Below are 21732 nucleotides of genomic sequence, written 5' to 3'. Positions count from 1 at the left end.
GTTACGCTCGTGAGGTCTACAGCTCACAGTATTTCCAACAACGACCTTGATGAAACAAGAAATAAATATATTATGAAATATCTGGGAGACCGAGCTTTGCTAAGAGTTATTCTCTTGTCGGTGGAGTATCTTCCAGCATTTCCTATCTTGCACCAGCTCATTGACTCTTTGATAGGACACAACCCCTACTGTTTCTTTCACTTGTTCTAAAAAGCTGCCTCTGGGTTTTCCTCTACCCCTTTTGCGTCCTATCCCCCCCCCCCCCCCAGGACAGTTTTAAAGAAGTGGTTGTGTCGTATTAAGTGTCCAATCATAAAAAACATACAAATGTCAAAACTAAGACCTAAGTAGATCAATTTTTTGTTCCCGAAAACCATGAGGGTTGGCAAATTACATCGAAATTGTTAGAGCCATTTTGGAAATTCCCGAAATATACATAGAAATACATAGGAATTGCTTGTTTAAAGGTGTAAGATGTACTTTTAAATTGGTCACCATACTGCAAAGAGGATTGACATCCTGTAATAACTTGCTCTCTGTCTGGTTGACATGCAAATTTCGTGGGAACACATCCTGGTTTCATGTTCACTTGTGATACCCGACCCCTTCACATGATACCGCATGTAATTTTCCATATCATTTAGCAAATGAAAAGAACAAAAATATGTAGTTGTAGTAGTCAAAAGTCGGCAAGAGCGCACTATAGTGTGTCAAAGGACTGTCTCATTTCAAATATAGACAGAGAGACTCATACTATCTTTGTCTTAAACTAGTACCCAAAAGAAAAGGATGAGTAGTTTTATTGGTTCCTATTTACTGACAAATTGATTTGACCAACTATATTTGACTTATAATAACGACGTAAGGCATGTCAGATTATAAGGTAAATATAAATAGATGGTAAATAGCTCCTCTTTTCAACCTCTGGTAACTAGTAGTCCATTGATATGATAGCTAAGGCCAAAACAGGCATAACCTAAAAATGGCTTTAGTATTTCATTTTAAAACAAATATTTTGAGTAATGTACGATTCCCACCGACTGGGTAGAGTCGGGCAGCGCCGGAGCGCATTTTCAATATGCCTAAACATTATGTGGGTAAGGCAGAAGCGATTGAGTCCGTCTGGACGCGTCCGCGAGTAGCGGACCGGCTTGCGGCCGTACAAATGTGAAATGCGCTTCGACTGCGCCCGTTCGGTGGGAATCGTACTTAATACGGCATCTCATTCATTAAACAATACTTACATCAAAGCGAATTTCACAAAACCATATTGTGGAAGTCGGTATGCATGTAAAAGTCAAGTTGACATTCTTGACAATGGTTGTTTTTTTTATTCGTCATTCTTGCCAGGTTAAGACCATAGGCCAAACTGCCTCGTCTTCGGTAGGATTAAAGTGGTAACACACTATCGCACCGCACCACGTAAAGTGTAGTCCAGAGGAGATGGGCAAATCGACCGATTTGATAAGGAAATAATTGACGCCAATCTCATATCACGGTCCACACGTACATACATTTAATCACCAATTTACATTCCATAGATCCTAACTTCATTTTTAGGGTTCCGTACCCAAAGGGTAAAACGGGACCCTATTACTAAGACTTCGCTATCCGTCCGTCCGTCTGTCCGTCTGTATGTCACCAGGCTGTATCTCACGAACCGTGATAGCTAGACAGTTGAAATTTTTACAGATGTTGTATTTCTGTTGCCGCTATAACAACAAATACTAAAAACAGAATAAAATAAAGATTTAAGTGGGGCTCCCATACAGCAAACGTGATTTTTGACCAAAGTTAAGCAACGTCGAGCGTGGTCAGTACTTGGACGGGTGACCGTTTTCTTTTTGCATTTTTTTCCGTTTTTTATTTTGCTTTATGGTGAGGAACCCTTACGGAACCCTTCGTGCGCGAGTCCGACTCGCACTTGCCCGGTTTTAAGTCCGCACCTGCTGATTTGATCGGACAATTTCATCAGATTGGCGAAAAATTGTACTGTCGAGACTCCACTTTACGACGCTCAGCTATTTCTCGGTAACTCTCGGTCATGAATTTATTATAGTATCTTAACTGGATCTGGCATGAGGGGTGGGGGAAATGACCGAACGGGATAGTCTTATGTATCTTTCAGTAGGAGTAGCAGCGAAAGCGCTATTATTGTTTGTCCTTTTCACAGTCTCACATTTTTTGTTATTTCCCACTGTAAATTTAGTAAGTATACCTTGTCAAGCAGAACTTGTCAGTAAAAAGAGGCGGTAAATTTGACAAAAGTAGACGCGAAGGGATAGCGTCTCATAGAAAATTTGAATTTCGCGCCTTTTTCTACTGACAAGATTTGCTTGACCAGCTATACCTACAATATTCAGAGCGGCTACCGCGAAAACCGAAATTCGCAAATTGCGGGGATCTTTCTCTTTTACTCCAATGAAGGCGTAATTAGAGTGACAGAGAAAAATCCCCACAATTTGCGAACTTCGATTTTCGCGGTTATAGCCCAGATCAAAAGCCTCCTCCACACTCGTGCGCGAATCGCGGCGCGAAGCCGCGAACGCGAGTGTGGCGTCGATTTTCGCGGACAGCGAAATCGATTCCACACTCGCGTTCGCGGCTTCGCCCGCGATTTACGCGCATAGTCTGGAGGGGGCTAAAGCCCGGATTAACTTTCACGGCTTCGGCAAACATTGCCATTCGTCCAGGGAATGGCTGCCAAGGAGGGCCAAAAGATGAAATGGCGATGGCGCTAGGTCCAATGGCGTAAAACAAAAATACAAAACTGATAGCAAGTTATGGGGCCCATCAATAAGTTACTAATTATACTTCAATGACTTTGGAGATATGCATATTCGGGAACTGTTTTTCGGGTAATACGATACGACTCGACCAGGTAGGATTTTTTTCTTCTTGCTGAACAGTCACTATTAGATTCTCAGATATCAGAATCTGAACAATGTCAATTATAATGAAGTTAAAGTGCATGTTCAGATATTTTTGAGCGACCTTGGCTGCTCCGATATATATCTAAAACCTCCTCCACACTCGTGCGCGAATCGAGGCGCGAAGCCGCGAACGTGAGTGTGGCGTCGATTTTCGCAGACAGCGAAATCGACTCCACACTCGCGTTCGCGGCTTCGCCCGCGATTCACGCGCAGTCTGGAGGGGGCTTAATGGAGACTACAAATTCATGAAGCAAATGTACAGTCAGCATCTAATAGATAGTGATAGGTCAGTAAATAAATGCTCAAAAAACGTTGTAGAGGGAAATGCTAGGAACACAATTTTTGACTCCGTAACTTTGTTTAGACTAGTTAGGAGGTGAACATATCAAAAGTCCCCGGCTGTAGCCCCGGTGCTGCAGGGTAGAGGGGGGTAAGAAGGTCGAATTTTTCGGTTTTTCATTGATATCTTGGAAACTTTATATCTTAGCGACATGACTACTAAGACAAACCGAAAGCTCATAAAATTAGTTACAAGTTTTATCTAGTCAAGTTTTTCGATATCTTGAATAGTTTTTGAGATACCCGCTCTTGAAAGTTTATTTAGGGATTTTAATTTTATCTTGATATCTACATCAGTGATGCTGTTAGGCCATGTTTTGGTATCATTTTCGTATAAATCGGGGGTGCTGAATTCATTTATGGTATCACATTGACACTATTCCGAAGTAAAACCAAAATTAAAAAAAATATATTTTTAAAAATCCCTCTTCACGCTTAAACCGTTGAACCAATTTCGTTGAAATTTTGTATAGAAATAGTTTCAGTCTCGACACAGAACATAGAATGGTTTTTATAACCAAAAGCATCTTTTGAGGATGTGAAAAGTGGGGTGGAAGTTTGTATGAGGAGTCAATAACCGCTGAACCGGTTTAGGTGAAATTTAGGATGGTATACATCTGTGATTTAGATGAAAATGATACCTAACATGACTTCAAACTTTACCTTAAGCAGTATTTACCTCAGGAATTCAGTTTCGTCGACGAAGTTGAATTCCCCCCATACTCCATTTCACAACTTTAAAGGATGATTATTGAGATAAAAAGTATCTTATGTCCTGTCTTGGGACTCGAAATATCTGTATACCAAATTAAAATTAAATTGGTTGAGCGGTTTAAGCGTGAAGAGGAATTAAAAAAAAAAGATATTTGTTTAAAGTTTATATGTTTTTTCTAAGGAATGGTGTCAATGTGATACCGAAAATGAATTCAGCACCCCCGATTTATACGAAAATGATACCAAACACGGCCTAGCAGCTTCACTAATGTAGATATCAAGATAAAATTGAAAGCCCTAAATAAACTTTTAACAGCGGATATCTCAAAAACTATTCAAGATATCGAAAAACTTGACTGAATAAAACTTGTAACAAATTTTATCAGTTTTGTGTATTTATTATTTATATTAATACGAACATATTTACATGTTTAAGTTATTTTATTGATTGACAATGACGTGTATGACAATTCACAATTTTTTCTATGACGGTAAACGTTTCATAGACAACACCAAATAGATATAACACCTCCGTCGCAAATCTCTATGGTCTGTCTTCTGCGTCTTTCGGTATTACCGTGCCCAAGATCTGGTCCGTGTGCCTCGTCCAGATATCTCCAGAATCCATCCTAATCTGGTAATGGAGCCGGCCAAGGGTTTTAGTTACTGTTCCAAATTGCCATTTGTTACGTCCGCTAGTATAATCTCTTGCTTGAACTCTCTGGCCGACGGTAAATGACCGAACGGCGCGGTTCTCCTCGGACCTTTCGGGCCGTGCCCCCACATCTTCCCCCCTAGTCTTGAACTGCACGTGCAACATATTTCTTATTTTTCTGTTAAACATAAGTTCATATGGGCTCTTGCCGGTGGTGGTACTCGGTGTTCTTAACAAACGTTCCTTTACTGTTAAGATTTTGTCGTGCAGGTCACCAGGTTCAGCGTCAATGCAATTTAGAGCCTTTTTAATGGTCTGGACAAATTTCTCAGCTTGCCCGTTGGTGGCTGGATGGTACGGTGCAGATGTTTTATGTACAACTCCCTTTTTCTTAAGGTAATTTTCGAACTCTGTCGAAATGAATTGACGTCCATTATCAGAAACGAGTGTTAAGGGAAACCCAAACGTGATAAAAATCTCGTGTAATTTTCTGATACACCAAGAGCTGGTTGTCGTTTTGGTTGGGAAGATTTCAACCCATTTGGTGTAAGCATCGACAACTATAAATAATGACTGTCCCTTCATAGGTCCCGCGAAGTCTATATGGAGTCGCTGCCACGGACCTGTCGGAGGCTCCCAGTGGTGTAGTGTAACCGGTGGGGGCTCGTTTTGGTGCAGCCGACACTCACGACAGTTTCTTACCATATCTTCTAAGTCTTTATCCATATTTTTCCAGTAGACGTAGCCTCGTGCTAGTAATTTCATCCTCACCATACCGAGGTGTCCTGAGTGTAACTCATCTAATACCCGTTTCCTCAGCGCTACAGGAATCATGACTCGCGCTCCCTTTAAGAGACATCCATCTTGAATCGTAAGTTCGTTATCATTGTAGCCATATCTGCGAACAGTTGTTCCCGCCATCAGAGCTTGTAGTAGAATGCTGTATTCGGTATCTTTTAAGGTTTCTTCAGCGATTTTCACACGGTCAACCGTGATTGTATTTATTTGATTTAGTTGAAATGCGGTGTGTACATCAATTATATTAGGAGCTATTGTATCTACTGGGAATCTTGATAAATAGTCAGCATTGCTGTTATCGTTAGAAGTCCGGTACTCGATTGTGTAATTGAATCCGGATAGAAAATGTGCGTAGTGGAAAAGTCTCATTGTGCTCATTGCTGGCAAGGTCTTGTGTGGATGAAAAATGGTAGTTAGCGGCTTATGATCAGTCACAAGAATGAATTTTCGTCCGTAGCAATAATGGAAGAACTTTTTGAGGCCCCAGAACAGCGATGTAGCTTCCTTGTCTATTTGGCTGTATTTTTTCTCGCTACTTGTTAATGAGCGGGATGCGAATGCTATTGGTCTGTCCGAACCATCCGGTAAGCGGTGCGATAGAACAGCTCCAAGTCCCGTGGGTGATGCATCTGTAGCCAAAACTAGTGGACGTTCTGGGTTGAAGTGGGTCAATACCCTATCGCTGAGAATTTCCTGTTTGATCCTATTGAAACTTTCGTCACACTGCCGTGTCCACACAAAGTGTGCGTTTTTCTTAAGTAGGTTATTCAAAGGCGTAGATATTGAGGCTAAGTTCGGTATGAATTTGTTATAATAATTAGCCATGCCTAGAAAGGTCCTTAATTCATTTACGTTACTGGGTGGTTTAGTATCTGTAATAGCCTTTACTTTGTTTTTATTTTTGTGTAAACCATTTTTATCTATAGTATGCCCTAAATATTCGATGCTCGCTTTCATAAAATGGCATTTTTCTTTGTTAAGTTTCAAGTTGTTTTCTTTAAGTTTTTGTAATACTTGTCGTAGTCTAGCCAGCAGTTGTTTTTCTGAAGCTCCTTGGATGATGATGTCATCGAAAAAGCATTTAACGCCAATGATTCCTTGTAGTAGTTGATCCATGAACTTTTGCCATAAATTTGGGGCTACTTTGACCCCGAACATGAGTCTGTTTACTTTAAAAGTTCCCTTATGTGTGCTGAGGGTCTGCATCATGGCACTTTCTTCGTCCATCATCATGTGTAAATAGGCTTGGCTAAGGTCCAATGTACAGAACAACTCTCCTCCATTCATCTCTACCAGGATATCTTCTATGATAGGGATGGGATACTGCTCATCTTTAATGGCTTTATTCAGGGTGACCTTATAGTCTGCGCACAAGCGTATGCTACCATTAGGTTTGACAATTGGTACAACAGGTGTTCCCCATTCCGAGTTGTCAATCTTTGTAATGACTCCTTGTTTACATAATCGTTCTATTTCGTCATCTACCTTATCCTTTAGCGCATATGGAATGCGTCTAGGTTTGACAAAGATAGGCGTTGAATTTTCGTTCAAAATGAAACGACCTTTGAAGTTAGGTATACAACCTAGGGTACCATCAAACACATTGGAAAATTCAGTTATAAGTTTTTCTATCTCTGGATGTGTTTCTATGTTGACTTGATTGATGTTGTTCATGCCAAATAGGTTAATTGCGCGTATCCATGTTCGGCCAAAGATAGCGTCCAAGTCTTGCTTCATAATGTAAAGTTTTCCGTCAAAAATTTTATCCTTGTATTTGCATGTGACATAAGCTACGCCAAATGGTGCGAAAACTTCTTTCGTGTATGTAATCATTTTAATTTTAGTTTTGTATATCTTACACCCTGTATTCAATTTCTGGAAATTTTTGTAGGACATGGACGACAGGGCCGCACCTGTATCTACTTCCATGACGGTGTCCTTGTTGTTAAGAGACACGTTTATCATAAACTTATCTGTGTTACGGGATTGTATCAAGTTCATATCCCAGGGTGTGTTGTCATCGACTGTTTCAGACGAGCTATCCGTATCAAGTTCTTCCGTGAGATCATGTTCTATTTGTTTGTTAGCTTGTGTAGATCGTAAACAAACTCGAGCAAGGTGGCCTTTTCGTTTGCACTTGGTACATGTATCATTTATGCTTCGACACGTATTTGCTTGATGTTCTTGACTCCCGCAGCGAAAGCATTTTCCTTTTAAATCTTTAATCGAAAGAGGTTTGTTATCCATTTTACGTTTAGAATTATTGTATTCAGTTTTGATTATGTGTTGGTCTTGAGGTTCTTGCGTAGAGCAGGATGCAGGTGAGATGTAGCTACTGTCAGATTTTGCCAGTTCGAGTGTAGTTGCAGTTTTAACTACGTCTGTGAAACTTGTTACCTTTGCTTCTTGTAAGAGTTTTGTTCTTATGTCGTTGTCGCGTAAGCCTCTTATAAATTGTAGAGTGAGAAATTGATCACAGATTGATCTCTTACAGTGGCTACACGAAAACTCGCAGTCTTGGCATAATCGTTTCAATTGCGAGGTATAAAGCATGATTGATTCATGTGTATCTTGAACTCTCGTAATAAATTTATGTTGGCATGCCCAAACGCTAGGTTTTGGGTCTACGTATTCCTTCAATATTTTGGCAACCTTATCGAAATCCATTTCACAGGGATCGTCGGGTGCACATAAGTCGTAGGCTTTTTGGTGTAAGTCTGGGGGTATAGAGCTTAATAGCATCAGCGTCCGGGTTCTTGAATCTTCACATATATTTAGTTTCATGTAAGTTTCCAACCTTCGTATGAAATTAGTAAAATCTTCGCGATCATGGTATGGTTGAAATGTAATCTTAGGTCTGTGTACCGCCGCGGGTGTATTATCGCGCGTACCTTCAAGACTTCGAGCGTGCTGCGATACCGACACGTAAGTTGAGGATGCATCGACAGCGGGGGTAGGGCGTAAGCCGTGTAACTTCAATTTTAATTGCAAAATACTTTCCTCTGTTGCGTGGCGCTGTTCGATTTCTGTTTCTATATTTTCTGTTCGTGATTCTATTTCATTCTGTATGTTGTCAAACTTTTTCTCGTAATTTTCAAGGCTTGTAAGCCGTTGACATATTTCGAAGTCCGATGTAATGTGTAATTGTTGTAGTTGTTGGTCTAATTTTGTAAGCTGACCACGTACCGATGCCCGCAGGCGCGTAAAGCGTTCTAATTCCTCCGTCATCGTCGCCAGTTTTGTGTATTTATTATTTATATTAATACGAACATATTTACATGTTTAAGTTATTTTATTGATTGACAATGACGTGTATGACAATTCACAATTTTTTCTATGACGGTAAACGTTTCATAGACAACACCAAATAGATATAACAATCAGCTTTTGGTTTGCCTCAGTAGTCGTGTCGCTAAGACGCAAAGTTTCCAAGATATTAGTGAAAAACCGAAAAATGAGACCTTCTTTCCCCCCTCTCCCCCCCAGCACCGGGGCTACGGCCGGGGACTTTTGATATGTTCACCTCTTAACTAGTCCAAACAAAGTTACGGAGTCCAAAATTGTGTTCCTAGCATTTCCCTCTATAACTTCTTATTTCTTGGCCTAAAGGCTAAAGTAGCCAAATATATCGTTTGTTGCCATACAAGCGAGAGGAAGAGAGCGTACTTGGGACAACCAAATGGGAGACACCCGATTGGACGTCCCGTCCTAGGTATCAGTAGGGGTGCGAAACTCCCGACGTCGGTCAAACTCGGCTCGGCTCAGCATTGCTCCGAGTAATTATTAGGGTTGGCACCACTCGACTTCCTTTTGCGTGCACGGCCACAGATAAGATAATCACTTGATTTTTGGCAACCCTAAATAGCCGAAAGGGATAGTGCCATATATTAGAAAGGGACAGCATGATTCGACCCTGAACCGCTGTCAAACTTCATTTTTTGTAGGAAGTTTTCTTTCAGTACGGTAGTAGGTACTATTAATTATTCTGCGGTATCAGCTGAAACAACGTAGTATAGCTCAAGACCTCCTCAACCTAGCATGGCAACTGGCGAGAGCCGTCGCAAGACCGAGAGAGGCACGCTTGGCGTGATCTGGAGTTGGAGTCCAGGACTCGCTTTTAGTCGTTGCGTCACCGTAATACGTACTTAACGTAAGTAAGTAAAGTTAATATCAAGGAAGGAAAATGGGGACTACCTACGTTTGTATGAGAAGGCGGTTTATCGGCGGGTCGTCCACTTTCGTCTTAAGGCGGCGATTAATCTAATGAAAGTTTTCGAAACTGGGCTTATAATAATAATGATAATTTTATGTTGAAAAGTAAGCAAATAAATAAGTCTATGAAAAAATACAATATAGCCTATTATCAAATCACATCATTTATTGATGAACTAGGTTTAGATAACCTACAACAATAAGGTGCTCTTTCGAGTTTGGTATTTACCACTGGCCTCCTTTGAGGAATTGAAACTGTCAAAGCGTTCCTTCCAAGGAACGCTTTGACAGTTTCAATTCCTCAAAGAAAGTTCCTGAAATGAAATATTTATTTGTAAAGAAATGGGTATACATAAATGATCTTATTCTATAGGCAGTGTCTCCATTTTCAACCTGTTACAGAAATACAAATTAAATAACCTTACAACTATATTTACAGAACTTATTATATCTATATTTACATTACTTTCGAAACTCGAAAGAGTACCTTTAAAACAACATTAGGGGTCACTGACCTGTCCCAGTAAACTGAGATAGTGTGCGTGAACTGCGTTTGTGTGTAATGGGATAATTTGACAGAATCTGAAAATTTACCCTCCTCTATCCCTTCTTAAGATAATATAATTCTTCTTCTTCGTCGGTATCACTCTTAACAGAGTGGTCGTGGTCATCACTTCAGGTGTTGGTGGCAAGCTTCACAAAACGTCGCCACTCTTCTCTGATAATAATATAATTATATTATGTAATAAGTAGCTACTATTCATAAGTGCTTGTAGCTACTTGCTAGGCCTACATGAATGCAGTATATTTGAAGTTAAAGTTGAAGTTATAAATAATAAATAAGTAAATAACCACGCTATGGCGTGGTCCCACTGGGACCAGGAAACACGGGAAGCCGAAAGAAAGGTGGACCGATGAAATAGTGGCTACAGCCAGGCGTGGCTCACTCCGCGATTCCGTCGCTTTGCTACAGTTAGCTAAAAGTACATCCGTTCCACTCCAATTTTGGTGGCTAGCCATAAGCCGCGCGTGGCGCTGTCGCCACCTAGTGGTCATACCTGTCCTGATCGTAACAGACGCATTTTGTTAAACAGTGAGTCTTCTGTACGTAGTACTATTATTTATTCTATGCTACAGCTGGCAAGGACTGGCCACAGAAGGCCAAGGATAGAAAAACTTGGCGTAACTGGAGAAGGCCCTCAGCCAAACAGGGCCCAGGGGTCTTTACGAACAAACTTTTATAAACATACTTAATGATATTTCATACAACATACTTTAATCTCGTAGAGAATAGGGAATATTACGCGAAACTCTGCGTAGGTGGCGTCACTCTCACAATAAGGACACACAATCACAATCTAAGGGAGTCGAAATTTTGTTATCTAACCTCTCTATCACTCTTGCATATTCGAGTGATAAAGAGGCAGGTAGCTGAGTTTCGATTTCGCGTTTCCCGGTAGGCCCTTTGTAAACAATTAATGATCGAAGAATGTAACGAAACTTAAAACCATAAACTTGGCTATAAATGCTATAATCTATTTTAAAAAAACCGCCTTGATGTATCAATGTCATATTTGATTGTCTGTGAAAACTTGCCAAAAACAGTTTAAGGTACAGTATGTATAAGTTACTCTATGGTATACTTAAGTCACTAGTGCTGCACTCTGGCGACAAACATTGCAGTAATACTCCCTATTAATAAAGCCATTTTATTATATTTTATCTATTTATTTATTTTAAATGTACTCTAAACGTGGCGAGTGCTAAAAGTTCATTTAACGTGCATCGCATATTATGGTTTTTTAAATTCTTAAAATATCTGGTCTTAAGCAAAAATAAGGCTTCGCTCCAGTATGGCTTCGTATGTTGTGTGTGTTCAAATTGCTCTTTTGCGCGAACCGTTTTTTGCAGATTTCGCAAGAATAAGGCTTCGCTCCAGTATGGCTTAGTATGTGTGTGTTCAAACTGCTCTTACGCGCGAACCGTTTTTTGCAGATTTCGCAAGAATAAGGCTTCGCTCCAGTATGGCTCAGTACGTGTATGTTCAAATAGCCCTTTTGCACGAACCGTTTTTTGCAGATTTCGCAAGAATAAGGCTTCGCTCCAGTATGGCTTAGTATGTGTCTGTTCAAACTGCTCTTACGCGCGAACCGTTTTTTGCAGATTTCGCAAGAATAAGGCTTCGCTCCAGTATGGCTTAGTAAGTGGCTGCTCAAACTGCAATTTTGCGAGAACCGTTTTTTGCAGATTTCGCAAGAATAAGGATTCGCTCCAGTATGGCTTCGTAAGTGTGTGTTCAAATTGCCCTTTTGCGCGAACCGTTTTTTGCAGATTTCGCAAGAATAAGGCTTCGCTCCAGTATGGCTTAGTATGTGTCTGTTCAAACTGCCCCTTTGCGCGAACCGTTTTTTGCAGATTTCGCAAGAATAAGGCTTCGCTCCAGTATGGCTTAGTACGTGTATGTTCAAATAGCCCTTTTGCACGAACCGTTTTTTGCAGATATCGCAAGAATAAGGCTTCGCTCCAGTATGGCTTAGTATGTGTGTGTTCAAATTACGCTTTTGCGCGAACCGTTTTTTGCAGATTTCGCAAGAATAAGGCTTCGCTCCAGTATGGCTTAGTATGTGTGTGTTGAAATTGCCCTTATGCGCGAACCGTTTTTTGCAGATTTCGCAAGAATAAGGCTTCGCTCCAGTATGGCTTAGCATGTGGCTGCTCAAACTGCAATTTTGCGAGAACCGTTTTTTGCAGATTTCGCAAGAATAAGGCTTCGCTCCAGTATGGCTTCGTAAGTGTGTGTTCAAATTGCCCTTTTGCGCGAACCGTTTTTTGCAGATTTCGCAAGAATAAGGCTTCGCTCCAATATGGCTTAGTATGTGTGTGTTCAAATTACCCTTTTGCGCGAACCGTTTTTTGCAGATTTCGCAAGAATAAGGCTTCGCTCCAGTATGGCTTAGTATGTGTCTGTTCAAACTGCTCTTGTGCACGAACCGTTTTTTGCACATATCGCAAGAATAAGGCTTAACTCCAGTATGGCTTCGTATGTGTTTGCACGAAGAATCTCGTTCCGAATATTTCTTATTACACATCTTGCAGGAGAACGGTTTTTCACCAGTGTGATACCGATTATGTCTCGTTAAATGAGAAGCTCGCGTATACCGCTTTCCACATATTCCACATGCGTATGGCCTCTCGTTTGTATGTGTTCGTTTGTGCGCATTGAATTTCCAGACACTTGCAAACTTCATATTACACAGCGCGCACGTATATATCGTCCCGCCTGTGTGAGTTCGCTTATGAATTCGAAATTTTTCCCATTGCCTAAAATGTTCCTTACAAATTTCACACGTAATACCCGTGTGGGTAACTTTGTGTATATTTAAAAACAGTATGTTCGAAAAGTGTTTTTTACATATTTCGCACATATATGGTTTTTCACCTGTATGAACTTTTTTATGTTTGTTTAATAGTCGCACATCCTGAAACTGCTTGTTACACGGTTCGCCCGAATATGGCTTTACACCAGTATGAAAACGTTCATGAATTTTCAAACAACCAGAAGTTTTAAAACGTTTTTCACAGAAGTTACACGAATAAGGCCTTTTGTCCGTGTGAATTCGTTTATGTGTAATCAAATACACTTTTTGTGTAAAATGTATTCCACATGTGTGGCAGGGGTATGTTCTCTTATCTTTTTTATTACACTCATAGACCGTTGGCTCTGTTTTTATTATTTTAGAATTTGTTTGCGTGTGCGTGTTTTGTATATGGCGAATCAAGTCATATTTGCGGTGAAATGTTTTTCTGCAAGTATCACACACATATTCATCTATATCTGAGTTTTCATTCAAGACATTTATGCTTACTTTGTATTGTGAATTATTTGGCTCAATCGATCCAGCATTAGTAGGTACGTGTATATGGATTACAACATGTTTCATTAAACCCGCCTTCAAAGCGAACTTTTTGCCACAAAGATCGCATATAAACATTCTCTTACAGTCTCTAGCATATATATTTTCATTATCATTGTCTGTACGGCGATTGTTAATGATACAGTCTCTAGCATATATGTTTTCAGTATCAGATTCCGTGTCAGTATGAGTAGTGTCGTTGCCGGCGAGCGCCTCGTGGTGTTGGAGGTGTTCGAGCCGCACGCAGCAGTCTCGGAGCACGAGCGGAGAGTCTCCACTAAGGACGCGCTCCTCTAACGGCTTTTCTTCAAATACTGAAACCACATTGTTAAGTTAAACATTAAGTGTAATACAAACATTAAGTGTGATTGGCATTTTACTCTTAAATACGACAACCTGATAAGAAAACGCAAACATAATCGAAGAGTTTGTATACTACATTGAAAAACACCGATTGAGTACAGGACTTGACCACACACATTGCTAATTTTTGACAGGAAGTACCGTTTGGAAAATTTTGATATTTAGGCAAGTAGTAGGCCAATATCTGGCCTACAACTGGAAAAAAAATTAGAGGTGTCACTACTTCACAACGACATGAAAAGAACGTTTATTTTTTTACTTATTTTTTTTTATACGACAACTGGTATTCGTTTTTTGAGTATCGATGCATACCTAAATAATGAAAACTATTTAAAAAATTAAGCAAATCGCTTGAATACATCCCGAAAAACAATACAATAAAGAATAAATAAATAAAATCATAAGTCAAAAACTGTCACTAGTAGGATGTTGTTACTCAGCAAAAAAAATATCCTTCACCATAAGAGGTACTCACAAAAAAAAACCCGAATCAAATTGATTTAAAGGCCAACTTACTACGGGAAACCGACTATGGCCTTTACTATGACTACAAAATATAAAACAAAGTCGCTTCCCGTGTCCGTCTGTACCTATGTATGCTTAGATCTTTAAAACTACGCAACGGATTTCGATGCGGTTTTTTTTATATTTCAAGAGGAAGGTTTGTGTATAATTTGTTTACCCGTCCCAAGCCGGGGCGGGTCGCTAGGTATCACTATATGAGGCCTGCTTGCAGCCATTTTTGAATTTTATCAAGAACTTACCATAGTCAGCGACAGCAGGGCGGCTGCCTTCTTGCTCCACACTAGACGTGTGAATGTGGGTCATGACATGCTTCAATAAATGAGACTTTAGAGAAAACTTCTTGCCACAAAGATCACACACCGGTTCAGTCACTCTCTCACAGTCAAGTTTAGTGTACATTTCATCTCCAGAATAAGGTTCACTGTCAGTGCGAGTGGTGTCTTGTATGGTGTGCTTGGCAGGGGCTCCGTAGTGGAGGCGCTCGAGCCTCACGCAGCAGTCCTTCAGTGCCAGCTGTGAGGTGTGCTCCTGAGACTCCTGCAGGCAACCGTCCTCGTCAGCTAGCGCCCAGTCTGCTCAGAATAAAACCATGATGTTATTAGACTATCTTACACAAATCAACCTAGTCTCTAGCCCTGTGTACAGTCGCCATCAGATATATCGGAGCAGCGAAGGTGTTCACAATATCTGAACACGCACTCTAACGCCTTGACAATAGAGACGTGTTCAGATTTGTCAGCGCCTTGGCCGTTCCGATATATCTGATGGCAACTTTTCTAGACAAAAATAGATAAACAGATTTATACAAATATAATTACATAACAGAGGATTTTCAGGAACAAAATATTCATATTTAAATTTTTTTAATATACATAATTGATTTAAGCCAAAAAATTTGGTTATTATATTATATTATATTATATTATATAGCCTTTTCTTTTCCACAATTTACATTTTTCATTTCAAACTATATATATTTCTTTTATTTTTTTGTGGTCCCTGTTTGGGTAAAGGCCTCCTCCAAGCTTTGCCATTTTAATCTATTTTGTGCGGTTTCCATCCAGTCCCTTCCCGCTGCCTCCACGATGTCGTCAGCCCATCTTTTTCGTGGTTTTCCTGCCTTTCTCTTTCCCGTGATTTTGTTAAGCACTCAATATTTTTGGCTTAAGTTAGTATGACTTATGACTTACGACAGAACAAATTCGATTACATAACTGGTATTGACATTTGTTATAAAAAAATTACCTATTTAAATAATAAATAAATAAATTCATTTATTTCAGATACATGATCCATAATTACACAATTAACACATAAAACACACTCAATATGTACATTAAAATTAAAATTAGAATCAATAAAAAATAAATAAATTAAAATAATAACATTAATTTAAAATTAAAACTAAAATTACATGGTCAGTTAGACGCCCTGTGCAGCTTATCCCAGTGAAGCTGGAAAGGGCCGTCTAGGCGCTCTGCCACCGTCTGAAGGAGGCTATTCGGGCTGCCACGCAGGCGCCTCACCAAGGATGCAACGCGCTTGCGCATTATGGCATGGAAGCCATCTGTACGTCTCTCGCAAAACATCCCCAATGCACTGCAATGGCGCGGCAGCCCCAAGAGCATCCTAAAGCTATTATTATATTTACCGGTTCTTGAAAAATTTTAGTATTGACTATCTCACAAATACATACAACTCAGGATAACTTACCGAGGACTGCCAGAGATACATCTGGCCGATGTGGATGCTCTGGCCCCAGCACTAACTCATCCTTTACGACGTGGTCAGCGTATAGGTCTGCCAGCATGGCCGCCTCACTCATTCCATACTCTTCGCTCTCCAACGAAGGCTCTTCTTTCACATGCTTTGATACGGACACAAGCTCGTCCTTTACATCACGGTCAGCATCCGCACTAGCCAGCATGGCTGACTCACTCATGCCAGTCATGCCACACTCCATATCATCTGAACACAGTGCCTCCTCCTTTAGCTCTTCAGCTAGCTTTTCTGCCTCACTCACACCACAGCCTGTGCTGTCCGAACATAAGGGCTTCTCCCGCATGTGGTTGGTGTACAGGCCGGTCAGCAACACTGCCTTATTCGTGCTGCACTCCTCATCTGAGCATGAGGACTCCTCTTTAATTTGATCCGCACACTGTGTCTCCATCTGACAGTCAGAATGCTGCATATTGTATGTCTGCTCCTTAATGTGCACTGCCAAGTTAAAAAGCATTTAAGTTAGACGAGTATTAAATTTCTGCCCAAAAATATGTATACTTGTAAAATTTCCGAACAAAGGTTAAAATTGAAATGCAAGATTTTATTTCATAGTTTGTTGCAAATGAAACTAATTCCGTTAGTTAAGGTCTCCATTCCAGCTTGGACAAAAATGGTTTCGTATGTACAGATGTTCTCTTCTACAGGTCGCATTTCTCAACCGATTCTTGTGAAATTTTGTGGGCAGGTTCAATGATTAAATAAATTTATTAAATAAGTAAACAAGTAAGTAATATATGCAAAAAATTATAAATTAAAATTAAAAACTACAACTACAATAACTAAAATTATAAATAAAAAACCGGCTCCTTGATTAAATAGAATTTATTTGTTGATTCAGTTTTTGGAATTATTTCAAAATAGCGGAGCCATACATTTATTCCGTTTTAAGTTACGCTCTCGAGGTCTACAGCTCACAGTAATTCCAACAACAATCTAGATGAAACAAGAAATAAATATATTATGAAATATCTGGGAGACCGAGCTTTGCTAAGAGTTATTCTCTTGTCGGTGGAGTATCTTCCAGCATTTCTTATCTTGCACCAGCTCATTGACTCTTTGATAGAACACAACCCCTACTGTTTCTTTCACTTGTTCTAAAAAGCTGCCTCTGGGTTTTTCTCTACCCCTTTTGTGTCCTATACCCCCCTCCAGGATAGTTTTAAAGAAATGGTTGTGTCCTATAAAGTGTCCAATCATAAGAAAACATATTAATCTCAAAAATGCGCGTTTTCACAGTGATAAGACCTGAGTAGATCAATTTTTCGTCCCCGAAAACCATGGGGGTTAGCAAATTGCATCGAAATTGTTAGAGCTGTTTTGGAAATTCCCGAAATATACATAGAAATACATAAGAATTGCTTGTTTAACGGTGTAAGATGTGCCTGGACTTTTAAATTGGTCCCCATACTGCAAAGAGGATTGACATCCTGTAATAACTTGTTCTCTGTCTGGTGGACATGCATTTCGTGGGAACACATCCTGGTTTCATGTTCACTTGTGATGCCCGACCCCTTCACATGATACTGCATGTAATTTTCCATATCATTTAGCAAATGAAAAGAACAAAAATATGTAGTTGTAGTAGTCAAAGGTCGGCAAGGGTGCGCTATAGTGTGTCAAAGGACTGTCTCATTTCAAATATAGACAGAGAGAATCATACTATCTTTGTCTTAAACTAGTACCCAAAAGAAAAGGATGAGTAGTTTTTTTGGTTCCTATTTACTGACAAATTGATTTGACCAACTATATTTGACTTATAATAACGACGTAAGGCATGTCAGATTATAAGGTAAATATAAATAGATGGTAAATAGCTCCTCTTTCCAACCTCTGGTAACTAGTAGTCCATTGATATGATAGCTAAGGCCAAAACAGGCATAACCTAAAAAATGGCCTAAGTATTTCATTTTAAAACAAAGATTTTGAGTAATGTACGATTCTCACCGACTGGGCAGAGTCGGGCAGCGCCGGAGCGCATTTTCAATGTGCCTAAACATTATGTGGGTAAGGCAGAAGCGATTGAGTCCGTCTGGACGCGTCCGCGAGTAGCGGACCGGCTTGCGGCCGCACAAATGTGAAATGCGCTTCGTTCGACTGCGCCCGTTCGGTGGGAATCGTACTTAATACGGCATCTCATTCATTAAACAATACTTACATAAAGCGAATTTCACAAAACCATACTGTGGAAGTCGGTATGCATCTCAATCAATCAATCAATTTTTGTGTATGCTCCATCAGGGCTTGATGATTCGGCCAGTGTCGAGGTTGGATAACACACGGCCAGTATGATATAGATCGTCGGTGATGTATATACGGTGTTCGGTAGAGTATCCATCCACCCTACAAACAAACACAAGCCATTCAACCTACGGACAACACGACTACTTCCAATAGTTAAAGACGTCACAAATCAGACAACATATAGGTATATGTATGTATATATTATTAAGGTTATTATTATTAACATTTACTAGATCCATCACCTGTCAGTCTAAAGTCAGTGTCAAGTCAAAACTAAAAGTCAAGTTGACATTCTTGACAATTATTGTTTTTTTTTATTCGTCATTCTCGCCAGGTTAAGACCATAGGCCAAACTGCCTCGTCTTCAGTAGGATTAAAAGTGGTAACACACTATCGCACCGCACCACGTAAAGTCGAGGAAATAATTGACGCCAATCTCATCTAGCGTCCACACGTACACAAATTTAATCACCAATTTACATTCCATAGATACTAACTTCATTTTTAAGTCCGAACCTGCTGATTTGATCGGACAATTTCATCAGATTGGCGAAAAATTGTATTGTCGAGACTCCACTTTACGACGCTCGGCCATTTCTCGGTAACTCTCGTTCATGAATTTATTATAGTATCTTAACTGGATCTGGCATGAGGGGTGGGGGAAATGACCGAACGGGATAGTCTTATGTATCTTTCAGTAGGAGTAGCAGCGAAAGCGCTATTATTGTTTGTCCTTTTCACAGTCTCACATTTTTTGTTATTTCCCACCGTAAATTTAGTAAGTATACCTTGTCAAGCAGAACTTGTCAGTAAAAAGAGGCGGTAAATTTGACAAAAGTAGGCGCGAAGGGATAGCGTATCATAGAAAATTTGAATTTCGCGCCTTTTTCTACTGACAAGATTTGCTTGACCGGCTATACCTACAATATTCAGAGCGGCTACCGCGAAAACCGAAATTCGCAAATTGCGGGGATCTTTCTCTTTTACTCCAATGAAGGCGTAATTAGAGTGACAGAGAAAAATCCCCACAATTTGCGAACTTCGATTTTCGCGGTTATAGCCCAGATCAAAAGCCTCCTCCACACTCGTGCGCGAATCGCGGCGCGAAGCCGCGAACGCGAGTGTGGCGTCGATTTTCGCGGACAGCGAAATCGATTCCACACTCGCGTTCGCGGCTTCGCCCGCGATTCACGCGCATAGTCTGGAGGGGGCTAAAGCCCGGATTAACTTTCACGGCTTCGGCAAACATTGCCATTCGTCCAGGTCCAGGGAATGGCTGCCAAGGAGGGCCAAAAGATGAAATGGCGATGGCGCTAGGTCCAATGGCGTAAAACAAAAATACAAAACTGATAAGTAGCAAGTTATGGAGCCCATCAGTAAGTTACTGTTAGAAAAATATTTTTTTTTTCATTGTTGTCTATGCTCCTTCCTTATAAAAAGCTAGGTGACCATAGACTAATTCTCTTTTATATCAATCCCGCCTTTAGATGTAAGTCACCTGTGTCGTCCGTCCTAAATAATTTAATATTCAACTCTGAATTTACAGTCGTTGTGTAATCATAATATCATACCATGTACATGTGAATATAATAATAATTGTGCATGACAGAGGATTGTTTGATTTGTGTCCGCCACCATTAGAGAAAACCTTCCTGTGCATCCTGAACTTTGCTGAAAGGTTAGTGGTCCAGACAATAAAAGGTTACTGTTTTATCCCAGGAAGGGTTTAGAAATAAGAATAACAGGACCTGTGTGTATTCGTGTAGAATAAAACTTAATTGTTGTCGACTTGCACGATCACGCGGTGACATAACCTCAAACATCCTCAAAATGGCGGAACCACAGTCAAATCATTTTACTACTCATGCTACTTCAATTGAAAAGCTCAATGGTCTCGATAATTATTTATCCTGGAAATTTGCTGTAAAGATGATGCTGACGTTGGAAAGCCTGTGGGGCTGCGTCGACGGTACGGATACGGACGGCGGCAAGGACGCGAGAGCGCTGGCGCGCATCTGCCTGTCAGTTCAACCCAGCTTATATCAGTTAGTAAGAGACTGTACTACTTCTAAAGACGCCTGGAAGAAGCTCGCTGACGCCTTTGAAGATAAAGGACTTTACAGGAAAGTGCTCCTACTAAGACAATTACACAGAGTCGAGTACCACAATTTCTCCTGTATGTCTGAGTATATAGAAGGTGTGATGAAGCTCGTCGCCCAACTTTCTGATATAGGGAAGACTATTGAAGACGGTGAAGTAGCCGAAATATTGCTATCCGGATTGCCCGAAGAATACAATGTTCTAGTATCTGGTTTGGAAACTGCTGGATTAACAAACACACTTACTAGTGAGATCGTCCGTACACGTCTGTTACAAGAAGATCATCGAAAAAGCCACATTCAGAACAACAATGACACTTCGACAGCATATATGATTAAGAAGAAGAACACCAAGCTTTTCTGCTCATACTGCAAGCGTAATGGACATGTCGCCCGCAGATGTTTTAAGAGGAAACGTGAGGAAGCGAAGACAAATAAGGAAGATCACACTCTGTATGCTGCAGCCTACTCCGCTTGCACCTCGGAAGACTTCATCGTTGATAGTGGCGCAACGGTCCACCTGGCGGGAAATGAAGAACTCCTTCAAGAAACAAAAAAGAAGAAATGTTTGATATCCATTGCTAATGGAGAACAGCTTAGCAGTGAGCTTATAGGTAAAGTTCCTCTTAATAAGAAATCTTGTATAGATAATGTCGTTTTTGTGCCACAGCTGGCAAGTAATTTATTATCAGTTAATCAAATTACTGAAAAAAATTGCATTGTTGTTTTTGATAAAAATTCCTGTAAGATTTATAAAGAAAATTTATGTAAAATCACAGGCAACTGTTTCTTATCTGCTAATAAGTATAATGGGCTTTATAGACTTAAGTTGCAAGAGCAGCACATTCCCGAATTAGGTCACTCAGCGTCCCTTCACCCTAGGCAGGGACCACAGAGTGCCAACGCTGCTGTGCCTGCGCCAATGCATTTATGGCATAGACGTTTGGCGCACCTGCATCGCGACGCAATGTACGTACTGGGTGGTGATGGTAATCAGTGTGTTGGTGTCGTTTTTCAGCCTAAGGACGACTTGCCAAGCAGCTGCGTGCCGTGCCTTACTGGGAAGATGTCTGTGACATCTGTTCCCAGGCAAGGAAGCGGCCGTGCTGTCAAACCACTGGAGCTGATCCACAGTGACGTGTGTGGCCCGATGCAAG

The 21732-nt window shown here is 40.4% G+C and overlaps 2 protein-coding genes across 2 annotated transcripts; both read right to left on the bottom strand.

The window, feature by feature from the left end:
- Window positions 1-4378: 4378 nt before the first annotated feature.
- On the bottom strand, window positions 4379-8814 carry LOC134676924 (uncharacterized protein K02A2.6-like). The gene has a single exon (XM_063535305.1). It carries the CDS (start codon window positions 8665-8667, stop codon window positions 4531-4533), a length of 4137 nt encoding a protein of 1378 aa, XP_063391375.1. The 5' UTR covers window positions 8668-8814; the 3' UTR covers window positions 4379-4530.
- Window positions 8815-10754: 1940 nt separating this feature from the next.
- Window positions 10755-13748, bottom strand: LOC134676925 (zinc finger protein 91-like). Its single transcript, XM_063535306.1, has one exon. It carries the CDS (start codon window positions 13641-13643, stop codon window positions 11454-11456), a length of 2190 nt encoding a protein of 729 aa, XP_063391376.1. The 5' UTR covers window positions 13644-13748; the 3' UTR covers window positions 10755-11453.
- Between the last annotated feature and the right edge of the window lie 7984 nt (window positions 13749-21732).

The sequence above is a fragment of the Cydia fagiglandana genome, chromosome 25 (assembly GCF_963556715.1).
Source record: "Cydia fagiglandana chromosome 25, ilCydFagi1.1, whole genome shotgun sequence".
Classification (NCBI taxonomy): Eukaryota; Metazoa; Arthropoda; class Insecta; order Lepidoptera; family Tortricidae; genus Cydia; species Cydia fagiglandana.
Note: the sequence above shows the minus strand (reverse complement) of the source record. Positions and strands in the feature narration are given on the sequence as shown.